Genomic DNA, 16,543 nt, shown 5'->3' on the forward strand with positions numbered 1-16,543 from the left:
TAAACTTTAATAACATTTTTCAAAAAAATTCATTGGCATGTTCCAGCTCATGTGACACTGTAACATGAAGGGACATGTCTTAAAGAATTTTTTCTTCCTCTATTTAAATTTTTACATATCAAACTGATCTCCCTGAGGCAGCTCTGTGCCCCAGGGAGATTGCTGCACTCCTTCACGAACATGCGCGAAAAAGCGTAGGCCCCAACTCAGCCTACTCCCCCCGCCCGCACAGGGAGCGCTCAGCGGGTGCCCGTCACGCTGGGCGGGCCTTAATCCCTCTCCCTCATTTAAGATCAGACCACCCCTTCAATGCTCTCTGCTCAAACCATCCATGGGGCCGTGAGTTCCATGCTCACCGTGCCTCTTGCTGTTAACTTTACTGTTCTCCACACCATGTGCCACTGAATCTTTGAGTTTATCCTTGAGCTCCAGTGTTGAGAATCATGATGATCATCCCGGCCTTATTAACAAGGTTGGGTAGAAAGAATAACCACTTAGCTGTGACTAGGAGCAGAAAAAAAGGATCTCTTTTTAAAAAATTGTTAGTTATCTAATTTGTTCTTCGAAACCTTGGCTGGAACTTACTAATGAAACAGTTGTCATGTTTTGAGATTTCTGATTATGCTGCCATTGAGGGAGGATTGTAATACAATTCAGTTAAACATAGCTTGTAAATGGTCAAATTCACAGGACAGTAGGACTCAGAGATATAGATGTTAGCCAGGATTTTACAGGCCTGAGGGAGCATGCTGGGGGTGGTGGGGGGGGGGGGGGGGGGGGGGGGGTGGTGGGGGGGGGTGGCGGAGGGGTGTTGGCGGGGGGGGCTGGCTGGCAAGTAAAATTGGGTGGGATGGCAGGCAGTGGTGTGCGCATCACCCTCCCACTGCTATGGCATTTTACCAGCGATGGGAAAGGTGGCAAATGACCCTCACACCCTTAGGCCAACTGAGGCCCTTAAGTGGCCATTTAAAAAACACTTAAGTGCCTCTTTCTACAATCGCTGATATTTTACCAGCTGCGGGCAGGGACTTCACCACTTGGAGAGCCCTCCCTGCGGGTTCATGTGGAGGCACACAGTGGCTTACAGAGGGTAGCCACTGCTGAAAGATGCCCCTTGCCATCACAAATGACTCCCACCACACACACCCCCTCATCGGGACCTGCCTGAATGTGCCTGATGATCCCAGCCCTGCTTACTGCCATTCTGGGGCCTTCTTCATCGTGGCCGGTCCTGGCCAATTGCAGACCTGGCAGTGGCCACCACACCTGGCCCTCCAATTGGCTGGCAGGTCTTGGGGTGGGGAGGGGCGAGGGCAAACCTTGCCCCTCGGAAGGCCCAACTGCAGGCAGTTAACTGCATGATGAACGCAGTTGGGTCTTCCATGATCTACCAAAGCAGGGTGGCCCCTGACTTTGCAGCCAGTGAAAAGGGGGTCACTGTTGCCCTGTAATCTCCTGGCTAATGATTCAGACCAAGTGTCTGAACCAGTGTTCTTCAAATAATGAAATTTTGTGCATTTTAATTATCGTAACTGGACTCGTTAATGAAGCCCCTGAATTCTAAAGGCACTGGTAGATTTTTTCCCACTGGGTTCTCCTGATGATCCACCATAACTTCGGTCAAACCCTCAGATTAAACACCGTCAGCTGTCCTATTTACCTGTTTCTCTTAAGTTTATACCAAAGTTATTGTGGAAGTAAGATCCCAGACCAAATTCCCAAAGATGGCCTTTGTCTTCAATGTGACTAGTCTGCGTTGAGTAGAGATGGAGTGGAGCTGTCTCAGTTATATTACCTGTGGTACTGATCACACCCTGGCTGGTCAGGTGGAGCTAATCCCTACCTGTACATTTATAACATTTATTCTCCGTTCTTAAGCAGTGACTTAACAAGGATGTTGATTTTAATAATGGTTCTGTGATCCATCCAGTTTCAGTAAAGGGCAAACACTTGTCCTTCAGGTACTGTATCCACATATTCTAATATTAGCTGGGTTAAAAAAAAGTTTACATAGTACACTGCTCATTAATTATTTTATATTCATTAGGGGCTTACCTTTATGGTAATTTATTGCTGTTTCCTTTTTAGTCTACCAATTAGTGCATAAATTAATGGAATTAATTCCAATTCTGGCACCACATAATGGCTTATACCTTTATTCAATTTAGATACCTGATAAAGTCAGCATCTTTCCATCCGTATCTATATATATTATTCATTTTTGGAAGGTTGTGGAAAAATTGTTCATCTGGCAATTTAATGAGAACTTTTATTACATGCTATTTATAGACAGATGCAGCTGCAGAACACACGGAATTGAGTGGTCTAGAGACATTGACCATTGATGACTTCTCCTAGGCTGGGACTGAGACCGAGAGAGTGAAGGGTTAGCTATCACTCCTCATTCATTCTGGCCCTCCAGGTGTAACAAGGGCATCAAGAAAGAATGGGGAAAGGTTATCAGTTCCAGCATTATCGCTGCAAACACATTCCTCTGTCTTTTATACAACCGGAGTTGTGGACTTCTGTCAGTCTCACTCTCCCCACAGTTTTAGAGCATTTGAGGAGAGTGATGGAGGCAAACTCACCACTCTTGTTTTTTAACTCCCTCAGGATTGTGTTTTTATATGTCAAATTCACTCCAGTTGCAAGTCTTGCGGGGGCTTTATCTTCAGAAGCCCGTGTTGCAAATTTTCCATCCATTCCTTTTCATCCTGGGATATCTGCCATATACTGTGAAAGTTGCAACTGCTGCAGCAGGTAATAATTGCACCAGACTTTATTATTCACTGAGTGACCTGCAGATCCACTCAGCTGCTGTCACTTTGGGATTCACTTTGCTCTTTGAGTGACCAACACAGGGGAGTGCGCTAGTCGATCCCACCACCACCCCCACCCCCCCACAACCCCCCGCAACCTTCTCCCATTCTGGTGGCAAGGAAACCCATTTTCAGGCACCGCTCTCAATTAAATTCAGAAGGCAGGGTGTCAAACTGGCATCCAGCTATAGCTCACTCGATTGAGGCCTCCAGATCAGACTGGTGCAGCCATCAGCGATGTCAGTTGTCCAGGGTTGGGGCTGTAGCACGAGTGTGGAGTGTGGGGGGTCCTAGAGCAGGAATGGCCCAGATTATTTTTGCGCAAACCCAGAGTAGCAATCCTACTCCACCAGGCCCCAAAAGATTAAACCAACACTTTACCTTTACCCTTTGATTCTATTACCTGTACCACTAACCAGTTCCAACCATAAGTGGCAATCGGCACTCTATTTACGTCATTAGGGTACAATTCCAGATTTAAAGGGACCTATATCACCTAAAACAGGCAGGCACTTTGGACACCATACAGTAGTCTACTTGGTAATGAGGTGGGGAAGCTACTGACCCCATTTTGAGGCCAGTACCTTCCTTTAACATTAGGCAAGGGTGGTAAGAATCAACACCTTTGAGTCTTTGTAGTGATCTATCCCACCCATACCCACATCACCACCTCACAAATGTCTCTGGAATCTCTAATCCCATCCCAGAAGGAAAAAACCCTTTGGACCACTACTCTTATTTCCCAGTTTTTACTGGTGTTCTATTTCAAGGTATACAAGACCAGTTCAGACCAGCATTCTTATTTCCCAGTTTTTACTTTTTTTTCCTTCTGGGATGTGCACCTTTTTAACTTTTATCAGGCTTGGTTCTGCTCGCATGCAGCAGACTCGCTGGCAATAATCATTATTGTGACTCAGTCGCCAATGTGTTGTGGAGCAGTCAGCAAGATATGGTGACTTGTGAATCACACTTGCACACTTGTGACCGAGTTGGTACTTAGAGTAGTTCTGCAGACACTACTATGTGAAACACATACTGTTTATTTATATGATACTCAGCAGCTACAGCTGTGTGCTTCTACACCAAACTCTATCTACATACTTCTGCTGCTCACTTGCAGACTAGACTTCAACTGACTACAGAATAAGCCTGCGCTACTCTACCATTGGTTATGCAAGATTGTGTGATCTTCCATTATAACATCCTTCTTAAAGGTATACTGCACATCAAATATATCTGTAGTTACTCCAGTCATTAACATAGGGTGTTTCATTTTCAAGATTCCCATGTTAATACCTTTTTTTGTGCTGACGTAGCCAATAATTAAACTCTCTTTCTGTCATGAATATCCACTATTGACAAAACTCTGTGAACAAACGGAGAAAAGGTGGAGCTGGTAATGAGAATATTTTATACATATATAGAAAGTGATAACAGCTGTGGCACTCACTGTTTAAAACATCATCTTGGAAACGTCAAAGCAGGGCTAGGGTTCAGCATAGGGTTTTGGGCTGAAGGACTGTAATCACTGCACGAGAGGAAGATCACACAGGCTAACAATGTACAGAAGGTGCTGACTGAGGCCAGCCAGCTTGATGAAAGGAAAAGTTAAATCATTGGGCAAGATACTCAATTAAATAACTAGGCCTCCACCATAACAAACTATGATTCTGTCCTTCATTAAAGGCAAAAGAATGTTTGATTCTGCTCAAATTACACAAGATAAGTAAGAGATGAGGAAGTTCGTGAAGCTCATCTGTCCAGGGAACAAATAAACTTACATTGCCCCCTCTCATTGGGCAGAATGTTAACATTTAGATCCTCTTGCAGCAGGGGAGACTGGCAGCAAATGGGGAATTGAAGAGTTTCTGGAGTGAGCTTTGCTGTGGCTCTTTAACTCAGCCATGGAATTAGCTCCCGGGTTTCTCGACCAATTAGAGCAGCAGGCGTGCTGATGACCTGCAGCACATAAAGGGTCTCTATTTAAAGGGAAGTCAGTATGGGTCAGAATGGAACCTGAGACATTATTGCTCAGTCAGGTCCAATGTTTTGTAAAGGTTCTGTAAGAAATCACCATATAATAATTTTATAAAATCCTAAGAAATTGGTTGAATATTATAAGGATAGCTCTCTCTTGCTTACAAGGAAAGCTTCTACACCAGATTCTTGGGCTGATAAACACAAGGCAAGAAAGACCAAGGGTATGTCTCTAGCACAAACAGACTGAAACAAGACCTTGGTAAACGTAATAGGGGTGGGGAAGGGCAGGGTGGGGGGGGTGGTGTTGACCTCATGAGGCATACGTGAACCAACTTTCTGAAGGTTCAATAGGGCATTCTAGGAAGCAATGAGCCACAAGATGATTTCCAAAGGAAATAGGAGGAATTACCTATAATACCTGTCCTATGCCAATGGACATTTGAATAAATGATTGTCATAAACCTCTCAGGAATAGGTCTGGATTTTGCGTTCCGAGATTGGGCGCGCACCCAACCTAAACGCACATGAAATAGCGTGAAAAGACGTTGGGCGTGTTCCCGACATCATCACACACACATGCGATACTGAGGTCAGTTGGTGCACGCAGGAGTTGGGGCACTACCCACCGACAACTAAGGGGCCAATTAAGTCCATTAAAAAGCCAATTGTTAAAAATTTTACGCTGCCCATGCAATTTTTAGCTCGCCGCACATGCAAAGCGGGTGGGTTGAATTCACATTTTTATCACTTCCTCATCCACGGGCGGGATAAAAGGCCCTTGGAGTAGCAGCACTTTCTCTGTCATTGCCAATCCTTTACTGTGTGTGTACAGAGTTGTCCCAGAGTTTCTTAGCATCACGTTTGATTGTCAAGCCTGCCTTTCAGCATCTCAGGTCCTCATCTTCCCTGGAAAGTTCCTCTGAGTATTGCAGCATGGCGCTCCTTCACTTTCAAGGCATTGCTCCTCCGCGTACCATCGAATAGGGACAGTGTATTCCACTGGTGGGACCTCCTCTGAAGAGGAAGAGAGGGGTAGGAGGGAGAGGAGGCCAGGTGGGCACGGGCAGCATCCCAGGGACCGACCTTTTAGTGGAGAGGCACAGGCTCAGTTGGTGCAGGGCCAGCAGGGAGGCTAAGGCGGGAGGGCACGCCGAAGATGCCACTACCGAGCGTCTAGAGTGTTCAGGCAGTGCTCCAACTACCTCCAGATGTCTGAGGTCCAGTGCTGCAGGAGACTCCGCCTCTCCAGGGATACAGTGACAGCAATATGTCACATGATGGGTCTGAAAATCGCCTCCAACTGTGTGGGTGGACACCCCATGCCCGTGATTTTCAAGGTCACAGTGACCCTCAACTTCTCTGCCTCTAGTTCTTTTCAGGGCTCAGTGGGGGATCTGTGCAGCGTTTCTCAATCAGCTGCACACAGTTATGTCAAGTTCATGATTGATGCTATCTTTAGACACGCCCGCACTTTCATCCACTTCCGAACAGTTGAGGCGGAGAGATCACAAGACTTCACTGTGATAGCTGGGTTCCCCCACGTCCAGGGTGCAATAGATGGCACTCACGTGGCCAACAAGGCACCAGCAGGTGAGCCTGGAACTTTTGTAAACAGAAAAGGCTTTCACTCAATGAATGATCAGATCGTCTGTGACCAGAGGACATAGATTCTCCAAGTTTGTGCCCATTACCCTGGGAGCTCACACGATGCTTACATCTTGCAGATATCAAGGCTGTTCATGGCTCCTGCATGAGTGGATGGATGACTCCTGGCTATCCCTTGAAGAGGTGGCTGATGACCCCACTCCATTACCCAAGAACTGAGGCCGAGGAGAGATACAACAGGAGTCATGCCTCCACAAGGGCTGTGGTGGACAGGATCATCGGGCTGCTGAAGATGCGCTTCAGATGCCTGGACCAGTCAGGGAGCATTGCAGTATCTTCCAGAGCGTGTCTCCCTCATAGTCATCACATGCTGCACATTCTGGCTCTGGCAAGGGGGGAACCACTGGAAGCTGAGGAAAGTAAGGCAGCTCCACAGGTCACGGAGGATGACTCGAGTGATGGCTCAGAGGAAGAGCCTGGGGAGGCGCAGGGTGAGGACCTCGAGGCAGAGGACAGGAACCCTCTTGGAGGCAGGGACACCAGGGATGCTTTGATGCAATGAACCTTCTGCTAGGCATCCAAGACATCGGTGCCTTGTCAAGCCAATGGCACTGCCTCCTTTGCTAACAATCAATAAATGAGAACCCAACTCATTATGCCAGCACCTCACAATGCCATACTTTTACAAGCTGGTGTTGCATCTGGCAGCTATTCAAACCATCTAGACAATTCAGCCCATTTAAGTCAAATAAATGTTAATGGTTCTTAACATAAACAAACAAAGAACAGAGTGTCCATCCCTAACACAAGAATTAAAATAAACGCAAATAATGTCACCCGTGACACGCCCCTGTTGTGCTCAAGGTGCCTTTAACTTATGTTTGTGGGTGCTGCATCTTGGTGCCCCCCCCCGTCGCAGACAGTGGCGTTGGAGGCAGTCTGCTGACTCTGCTGTCCTGGTGCCCCTGATGACCTTAGCGATCATCCTCTGGCCGCCAGAGCCTGAGGAGGCTCCGCCTGGGAGGGTGATTCCAGTCCCATGGCTGGGCACTCCTCAGTCTTCGTGACATCATCAGATGCAGTGGCCACTGGCAGAGGGGCGGAGGAGCTGGTGCCCTCAACCAGAGGCCCTGAGAGAGGCCCATAGAGACGACAAGCAGCTCGTCCGCCAGCGTGAGGTACGTTTGCACCTCCCTGCTCACCACTGATGGATGGGCACCCAGCACAGAGACTAGCTACCCCATCCATCTCCCACACTGGCAGTGACCTCCTGAGGTCAGTGCCTGTGTGAGGGCTTGTAGGTCCGAGCACAACCCCAGGAACCCCTGAGCCTGCTCCGGAAGCTGCCTGTGCATGAGAGTCATCACTCTCTCCATGGAGGAAGCAGTGCGCTCGTTGTTGAGGGTCAGTTTAGAACTCATCCTCCACGTGGACTCCTCCATGATGAAGGCCATGGCGTGCAGACCCTCGTGGATCTCTGCCAGTTCCCCCCGTGCATCCCGCTGGACATCCAGCATCTGCCACCTGATGGATGACTCCAGAGGCTCATCATCTGCCTCAGATGCAGCACGGTCCTGGTCTCCTGTTGTACTCCCACTGTTGGCACCCTGGGACCTCTCTGCCTCTGCCAGCTCCACATGTAAGTGTGATGTGCCCTCACTGCTGTGCATTACCCGTGGAGCTGAATAGCTAATGCCCACCTATGTGTGAGTATCTGTGCTAGTGCCTGGTTCAGAGAGACAGTGTGGCACTGGTGCAGGTGTGATGTCTTCCTTGGAGCTCAATGGGGGGTCCTCGGGGTCATCGGCAGCTCCTGTGGATGGTGCATCTGTGGAAGGCAAAAGATCAGAACATTCAATCATCATAGTCACTATGCATGCTCAGCGGGCTGAGGAGACAGTGGAGAGCTGCTGCATGGTACCATCTGCATTGGAGCTTCAATGGGCTCTCTGGCTACGACAGTTCAGTTTCTGATGAGGGGAGCCCGTAATGTTTCCAGTACCCACCACACACGCATCTGTCACCTGCACTCTTACCTTCATCCGAGACCTTCACCTCACCGCAACCAGAGGAGCGAGCTGGCCTGTGGCATTCTAGCTCCAGTGCATCGCCTTCAAGCTTCGTGAGAATGCATAGATTTGGCAATCCTCCACCTGTTCTGTGGCGCTCTGCAGCATTATGACGGCTCTTCTGACAGGGAAAAATAACCACATTATTACTCCATCTCCCTTAAGGTCCTTTCCTGGTTCTCACCTGCCCTCCCACCCGGGCATTAGGTAGGCCATGTCACTGTGGCAATCTCACCCTGCAATGCATTGAGGCCAGTCGTGCTGACATCCCAGCCTTGGCAGGGCAGGCTTCAGTGCCAATTGGTATATACACTCTTAGACCCCTGAACGTTCTGAGTAACGTGCACTTGACTAAAGTTCTCCACACAGGTCCATGCCATTTCTGCACTTACCCTCACTGACCGCAGCAAGTCACTAAACCTCTTGCGGCGCTGAAGCCACATGCGGCACACCACATCGTGGCCATTGACCTGGGCAGTGACACTTGTCCAGGCCTCTTGGCCAGGTGAGGTGGCCTTTTCTTGCCTTCCCTGGGCATTAAAATGTGCCAACCGGCATTGACCTCCTCGACCAGCACAACCAGGCACTCATCTGAGAAACAGGGAGCAGAGTCCCCACCAAAGTTGCCCTCCTGCCTTCCATGACCACCAGGTGCTGAGGCCATGACTACACACCAGGACACTTCCCCAGACAGCTCCCTCAGCTTCCTCCACATCTCCAGGCAGCCTTCAGGGAGCTGCCTCTTCCATTTGTGAGCACCCTGCTGGGTCCCCATTGGACCCGGTTCCCAACGCATTCTCACCCCCGCGGCAGCCGTGTTTCACACTGGGCGGGCCCTAATTGGCCACCCAGAGTAAGATCGCGTTCACAGCGGGAACTCAGCCCGGAGTGGGTTTTACATCTGCTTCCAGCTGCGCTGACCCCAGGCACACCCCAAGGGTAAAATTCAGGCCATAAAGTATATAAATGGACTCTTGAGAGTGAAGAAAGGGCACTTGAAATGGAAGCGAACTTCTCGAGGTCGATCAATGCTGATCCCAGCCAAACACCTCAGCTCAAGAAGACTGAAGAAAACAGGAGAAACCGTCACTTCCAACCCTGGCCTAGGAGTAGACAGAGAGCTTCCTGATATCTTGACAGACTTGAGGAGGCAAAGAACAACGCGAGAAGACTGCTGTTAGCAAACAGATGAGAGACTGTCATTTCCAGTCATGGAGATCAACTTCATCCATCCGTTTGTCTGATCGGGATCAGTAAACCTGTTCTGAGGAACTGCCTCATCAGCAACCCCTGTTTCCTCCATCCCTGATTTCCATTCAGGCCCAATAAGCTGTTCTCACCTCTTATGGGTCGTATATCTTTCCTGCCTATTTAGATTATGTATTATGCTTTTCCTGTCTATTTAGCTTATGCTTCATTTTTAAATTGTTGCGTCTTAATAAACTTAGCAAACTACCTTAAGATCATCTATGAGTTCTCAACCACCTATCTGTGAGGTCTGAATCTTAACATCTCACAGTTCATCATAACTTTCTTGCTTTTGTGCTCTCTGGGCTGGATTTTCGGGACGCCATATTCACCACCACTGCCCCACCGACCAAAACGTCGGTCAGCAGCCCGCCCACCCGAAACCTAGCTGCCCCACATTGATATCACACTGGGAGCAGCCTTAATTGTTTCAGTGTGGGACTTCTGCCCGCATCTGGGAGGAAGTCCCTGCCAAGAGAATCACCAGTCAATTTGATTGGCCAGCAGCTCTGCAGTCCTAGCAGCGCCAGTATCGAGTGCTGGCCAATGTTGGAACTACAGGCAATCCGCGAGGAAGAACATTGGAGCCCAGACTTAAAGGTAAGTTTAGGATTTTGGACAATCCCAGTGAGGAGAAGAGAGGGTGGAGAGCTGGGGGTGGGGGTGGAGGATTAAAGATGGGGTACAAACTTGGGGGGTCAACTGTTGGACAAGGGGGACCCCATCAAAGGACATATCCTCCCCCTTCCTGCTCAACAGTAGCCCTTGCGGTGAAAGCTGCCAAACTACCTTGCCTCCACCTTCCCCTGCCACACTTAAAATAATGGCACAGGCTAATAAAGAATTCACTGTCTTTAAGGTAATTAGCGAATAGAAGTATGTTTTTAAAGCAGATTGACCACTTGAGGGGATTTAACATTTTTGAATGGGTTACATGAATGAGAGTTTTTCAGTATCAAGTGTGTATGAGTGAGAGCTCTCTTAGATTGTTGGAAGTTTATTTTTTTCATCTTCACATGGTTCCTGAGGTCTGCCCTTTTTGCATACTGGGTGAGTGGCTATGGAACTGGCATTGAGGAATGAGGGGGGCATGGAGGTGGCAGGGGGTATAAAGGGGCAGGGATGCAGCATGGGGGTATGAGGAGTCTTGGAAGTGGCATGGGAGGTGAGGGGTGAGAGCTAAAGGGCCTAACAGCCTTTTATACAATTGAGACAAAATTCCAGAGATCCAAGGTGGGCCTTCTAATCAGCCTGCCTCGATACTCGCCCACCTCCGAGGCCGTCTCCAAATTGCCTCCAGAGGAGGTGGGCCTGACTCCATTCTGGCCCCGCATCACCAGAGCAAAAATATGGCGGGCAGGGGCCTTTTAAAGGAGATAGGTCTGCCAATTCAGGAAATTTCCCAACTCGTGCTTTCTGCTTCAATGGTGAAAATCTGGCTATTAGATTCCATGGGTTGAAGTGAATGAACTTAAACAAAGCTGCCAACTTGGTATCGATTGCCTGTTATACCTCAGCACATGAAGTCAAGGTCTACCCCTGCTAATCTAAAAATAAGTTCAACATTCAAGTCACCTGATTTATTGCTGCATCATTGTGATTTAACATATTGAATGCCAAGTCTAAAATCACTCTCAAAATTCACCTTTAGCTATTTATATACCAGACATATCGTACCCATTTTCATAAAACATCACGTTATTTTTTCCACTTCCCTAATCTGCAATATTTTTAATTTGTCTCTATTAGAGTGAATATGCCACTGTTTCACCCATTTGCAGATTTTAGCTAATACCTTTTAGAAATTATTATTCCTTTGACTTGACTGCCCCTTCCCCCAGCCCCCTCACCTCCCAGTTTAGTGTGTCCTGCAATTTTAACCAATTCTCAATGACCTTCCTTCCATCATAAGGTCAGAAGTGGGGATGTTCGCTGATGATTACACAATGTTCAGCACCATTCACGACTCTTCAGATACTGAAGCAGTCCATGTCCAAATGCAGCAAGACCTGGACAACATCCAGGGTTGGGCTGACAAGTAGCAAGTAACATTCACGCCACACAAGTGTCAGGCAATGACCATCTCCAATAAGAGAGAATCCAACCATCTCCCCTTGACATTCAATGGCATTACCAATGCTGAATCGCCCACTATCAACATCCTGTGGGTTACCATTGACCAGAAACTGAACTGGACCAACCATATAAACACTGTGGCTACAAGAACAGGTCAGAGGCTAGGAATCCTGTGATGGGTAACTCACCTCCTGACTTCCCAAAGCCTGTCCACCATCTAAAAGGCACAAGTCAGGAGTGTGATTGAATACTGAAATGAAGGTGATACGGCTTCAAAAAAGGACAGTGTTTCTCACTCAAACTTCTTTTAGAAGGACTGATATGCCACCCTGAACTATGGGAAGCCAGAAGACATAATGTACCTCGATTTCCAGAAAGCTTTAAGTAAAGGTCCCCATGAAAGGCTGTCAGCAACAGCAGTGGGACTTCAATGCCAAACTAGGCTTGGAAAATATATTGGCTGAAGGACAAGGAGCAGCGAGTGAGGTTTATTAGGAGAGCGATGTTTGGGGTGAGGGGAATATTCAATGTATTGGCCCAAGTGATGGGTCAGTGATGGGTCCTTGCATTTCCTTATCAGCAGTGTTGACATGGATTTGAATTTTTTTCTGCAGTCCATGCGGTGTAGGTACACCCATAGTGCTGTTAGGAATGAATTTCCAAGATATTGACCCACTGCAGGTGAAGGTTTGGCGATATTGTTCCAAGTCAAGATGATGTTTGTTAAGAATATAACAGAGCTTAAGCAAGCTTAGGGGCAAGGAAAGAGGGATGAGGGGGTAACATACAAAAGGGACAGCCTGTGATAGGGGGAGGGTAAAAGAGAGAAGCGGAATTGTTAGTTCTGATGAAAGGTCATTGACCTGAAACATTCGGCGGAATCTTGGCGTGGCATGGAGGGGTCGCGCCTGCCAGCGGAAGAGCTGGCAAAAGACCCGCACGGCTTCTTTTTGGGGGGTGGTATGGGTTTGGGGGGTGGGGTTGTAAGCAAGGGCAGGGAGGTGGCTCCCATCGTCGTCGTCCCACTCCCAATGCCCAGTCCCCCAATCAGGCACTGAATTGCTTTAATAGAGGGAACACACCACCACCCCCCCCACCCCTGAAGGTGCCAAGCAGCCCACCCAGGTTCACCTGTCATGCACAATGCATGGCGGCAGGTCCACCTGCAGCTGGATCAATCCCAGCGGCGATGGGATGAGGCCCTTAAGTGGTCATTAATTTATAACTTAAGGTCCTCAATTGGTGGCCAGGCAGGAAGGCTGACCATGGGGCTTCCCACCCAGAACTTCATCCCTTCCCGCCTTCAAGCTCACACAAACGAGAGCAGAAAATTCCACCCATTAACTCTGTTTCTCTCCACAGATGCTGCGTGACCTGCTGAGCATTTACAGAGGTTTCTGTTTTTATTTCAAATTTCCAGCATCCGCAGTATTTTGCTTTATGAGTGTACAATTCGCTGCCGCCTCTTTTCCGGGATTGCCCAGCTTGAAGAAGTCCCGCTTTTCTCTGCGACAGGATTTCTATCACTGACCTTCCTTCGTGTTCTTTCCTCCCCATCATCCCACACCAACCGCACCCCCTCTGCTCTTTCCTCTCTCTGGACTTGTTTAAAAAGTGTTCCAGTGCTATCTTTTGCCAGGAACTGAAAGTGTTAGTGTGAATATATACTCTCAGCTTCAATATCCTAAGGGAAGCCTTTCACGCCCCCACCAGCAGGTTTGTAGGTGGGGACCCTGTAAAATTCTTTGAGTGGCCTTCCTGTCTCCGCCCTCTCCGCAATTTTACATGAGTTGGGCAAAGCCTAGGGTTGTCCACCCACCCTCACCACAATGGAGGCCTTTATCAGGTCAATTATTGGCTGTTTAAGGACCATTTTCCACCTGGCCTCACTTTTGAAGCTGGCGGGAAGTGTTCAGGAGCGGGAGCGAAGCATATCACCCTGCTCAGACTTTGGGCAGGAAGGGGCACCTCTCTCTAACCTTTTCACACTGAGCATCCCCCATCCTCATGGTCTGCCCCCAATGAGTGCTCCTTTCCCATCCCTCCATCCTCTCCATCAAGACCCCTAGCACTCCTCCCCTCTTCCCTGACAGGCCACAACTTCCATCGTTACTGTGAGATCCCCCACACTTATTTGATCTTAAACTTTGGGACTTAGAATCTGGGGGCCTTTTGTAGTCCCAGTCCTGAACATGGCTGTCACTGGTGCTGCTGGGACTACAGAGCTGCCGGTCAGTAAGATTGTCCAGCAGCTCTCTGAGGTGGGACTTCCACCCAAGTCGGGGATGAAGTCTCACCTCCAGCCAATTAATGCTCCTCCACATTCTCAAGGGCAATTAGGGATGGGCAACAAATGTTGGACTTGCCAACAGCAGCCACATCCCAAGAAAGGATGAAAAGCTGGTGGGCCGTTAAGTAGAGGTTGGAACTGTATCATCAAGCTGTGATCCTCGACTGGCAAAATAAATCACTTTACATCATCTTTTTTTTTAAAAAGTTTGCTAATAACGTGTATATAAATGTGTGGAGCACAGCAACCAAACAACAAGTGTGGGATCACCCTATGCCAGAGGCTGACAATGTTACATGTATCTTGGCAGGCAGTCCAGCAAAGTCCTATGAGAACAGCCTCACACTCCCACCAAGAAAATGGAGTGTTACAGTACCAACAGCAGCAAGGAGCCCACCCTCTGTTTGTTGGTTTGTGCTGCCTCCAATGCTGTCTCCTGATGCAGGGGATATATTCTCTGTTTTGCACAAGCCTTTTAGAAAGGGATGATACTTAACTCAGCCCCCAATAACAGATTGCATTTATATAGCGCCTTTAACATATTGAGATATCTCACAGTGCTTCACAGGGACATCGTCAGATAAAATTTGACAGTGAGACATATGACGAGATGTTAGAACAAGTAGACCAAAGAGGTAGGTTTTAAGGAGCATTTCAAAGGAGGAGAGAGAGGTGGAGAGGTTTAGGGGAGAGAATTCCAGAGTTTAGGGCAGCTGAGGGCAAGACCACCAATGATGGGGCAAAGAAAATTGTGGATTCACAAGGGGCCAGAATACCTCGCAAGGCTGTGGGACTAGAAGAGGTTACAGAGAAAGGTATGGTGATATCTTTGTGCTATCTGTAAGTAACACAAATTAGGTACATGGATTCCGTTTGCTTGAGGGTCTCTGGTGGGATTTATTTACAGCTAAATCAGTACAAGCAGTTGAGCAATCTCTAGGCACACCCTGTTGTTAGAGTAATACAGTGCAGAGAGAGACCGTGGCTCCTGGTCACATGGTGACATCCAGCTATCTGGAACATCTGCATGTTGAGCTTCTTAAAGGGACATCGTTCTTGAAGTGATATTACAAGAGGCTGAGGGCACCGAGGCCATGAGGATGAGAATATGAGAATTCTAAAATTAAGGCTTTGCCAGATTGGGAGCCAATGTAGGTCAGCAAGCACGGGGGTGATGGGTGAACAAGACTTGCTTAAAGGAAAGGAACCAGCTGAATTGTTCCATATATGTTAACACATGCCATCAATTCTGAATAATGGAGCTTACACATGTCAGCCACTGAGAAGAGGATTTTGTAAAAGATTTATTTAGAAACATTTTACATAAATTAATTATTTCTTCATTTTTTTCAATAGTTGGACAGTATTACTTCCCTCATTCAGGCCGCCAAGAATTTGATGAATACAGTGGTGGACACAGTGAAGATGTCATACATCGCATCAACCAAGATCATTAGACTGCAGAGCCCCTCGGAGGCCGGCTACTCTGTCGTCATGTGGAGGATGAAGGTTCCGGAAAAGAAACCTTTGATCAAACGGGAAAAGCCTGAAGACCTGTCCGCTGCAGTGAGGAAGGGCTCTGTTACGAAAAAGATCCACCCTGTTAAAGCCATGAGTGAGTTCAGAGGAAGGAAGGCTCATTAAAACTACCAACATACATCACTCAATCATTAGGAGGGTGAATCGCTTTGCATTGTTAAGCTGCATGATGCCTGGCAATTAGGAACATAGGAATTGCTGGCCAATAGGAGACCAAGGTCCATTTAGTTTGCCTTCTACCATCTTGGTAGTCACATGATACAGTGATGATGGAGTTGTTCTTTAATCACAGCATTCAATCTCTATCAATTAGTCTCCAACAGACCCAGACATGAAGTGAGGGAAACCTCCGGTGGTGGGGTACTGGGTCCAAAATCACTTGTTCCTCCAAAACATGCTACATTTACCACATTTCAGGTTTGAAATCATTAGATAACACAATAACACATTTAATAATGTAACAATTTACAAGGCTGGTGCTAAGATCAATTATCAGATACAGATTTTCATTAAGGAGGCTGGTATCGGGAGTCGGGAATTGTCTCAATTTGCGATCCTGTCTTCACCCCATTTTTGTGTCGGGGAGGGAGGCATTGCCTGGAGTTGGGCCAGCCAGCTCCAGAGGCAGGCCTGAGGTGGCAACAGAGGTGGGTGTATGGCAAGGCTGGCAGGGCAGAAGGTCTACTTCTGTTTATTAGGACATTGTCCCAGTTGTAATCCTGGTTGTGTCTCTCTATTCCTCACCACTCACCTTCTCACCCAGCCCCCCTGCCCACTCTATGCTACCAATGCCCCCCTCATATCTCTCATGCTCCTTCGTGTCCGCTTTCATGTCTTGCCATGCCTTTGCCATACCCACTAAGCCAGTATGCAGTAGGTACACCACCAATGAGCCATATAATCACACTGGTAAGTCT

At 47.9% G+C, this 16,543-nt stretch overlaps 1 protein-coding gene across 1 annotated transcript in view; it reads left to right on the forward strand.

The window, feature by feature from the left end:
* LOC144695011 (catenin alpha-3-like) overlaps positions 1-16,008 on the forward strand; it is a 1,693,436-nt gene extending 1,677,428 nt beyond the window's left edge. The window contains exon 18 of the mRNA XM_078565866.1: positions 15,444-16,008. Within this exon, the coding sequence (XP_078421992.1) occupies positions 15,444-15,731 (288 nt within the window). The 3' untranslated portion in view covers positions 15,732-16,008. The remainder of the gene's footprint in view (positions 1-15,443) is intronic.
* Positions 16,009-16,543: the final 535 nt, after the last annotated feature.

Source organism: Cetorhinus maximus, chromosome 20 (assembly GCF_964194155.1).
Source record: "Cetorhinus maximus chromosome 20, sCetMax3.hap1.1, whole genome shotgun sequence".
Classification (NCBI taxonomy): Eukaryota; Metazoa; Chordata; class Chondrichthyes; order Lamniformes; family Cetorhinidae; genus Cetorhinus; species Cetorhinus maximus.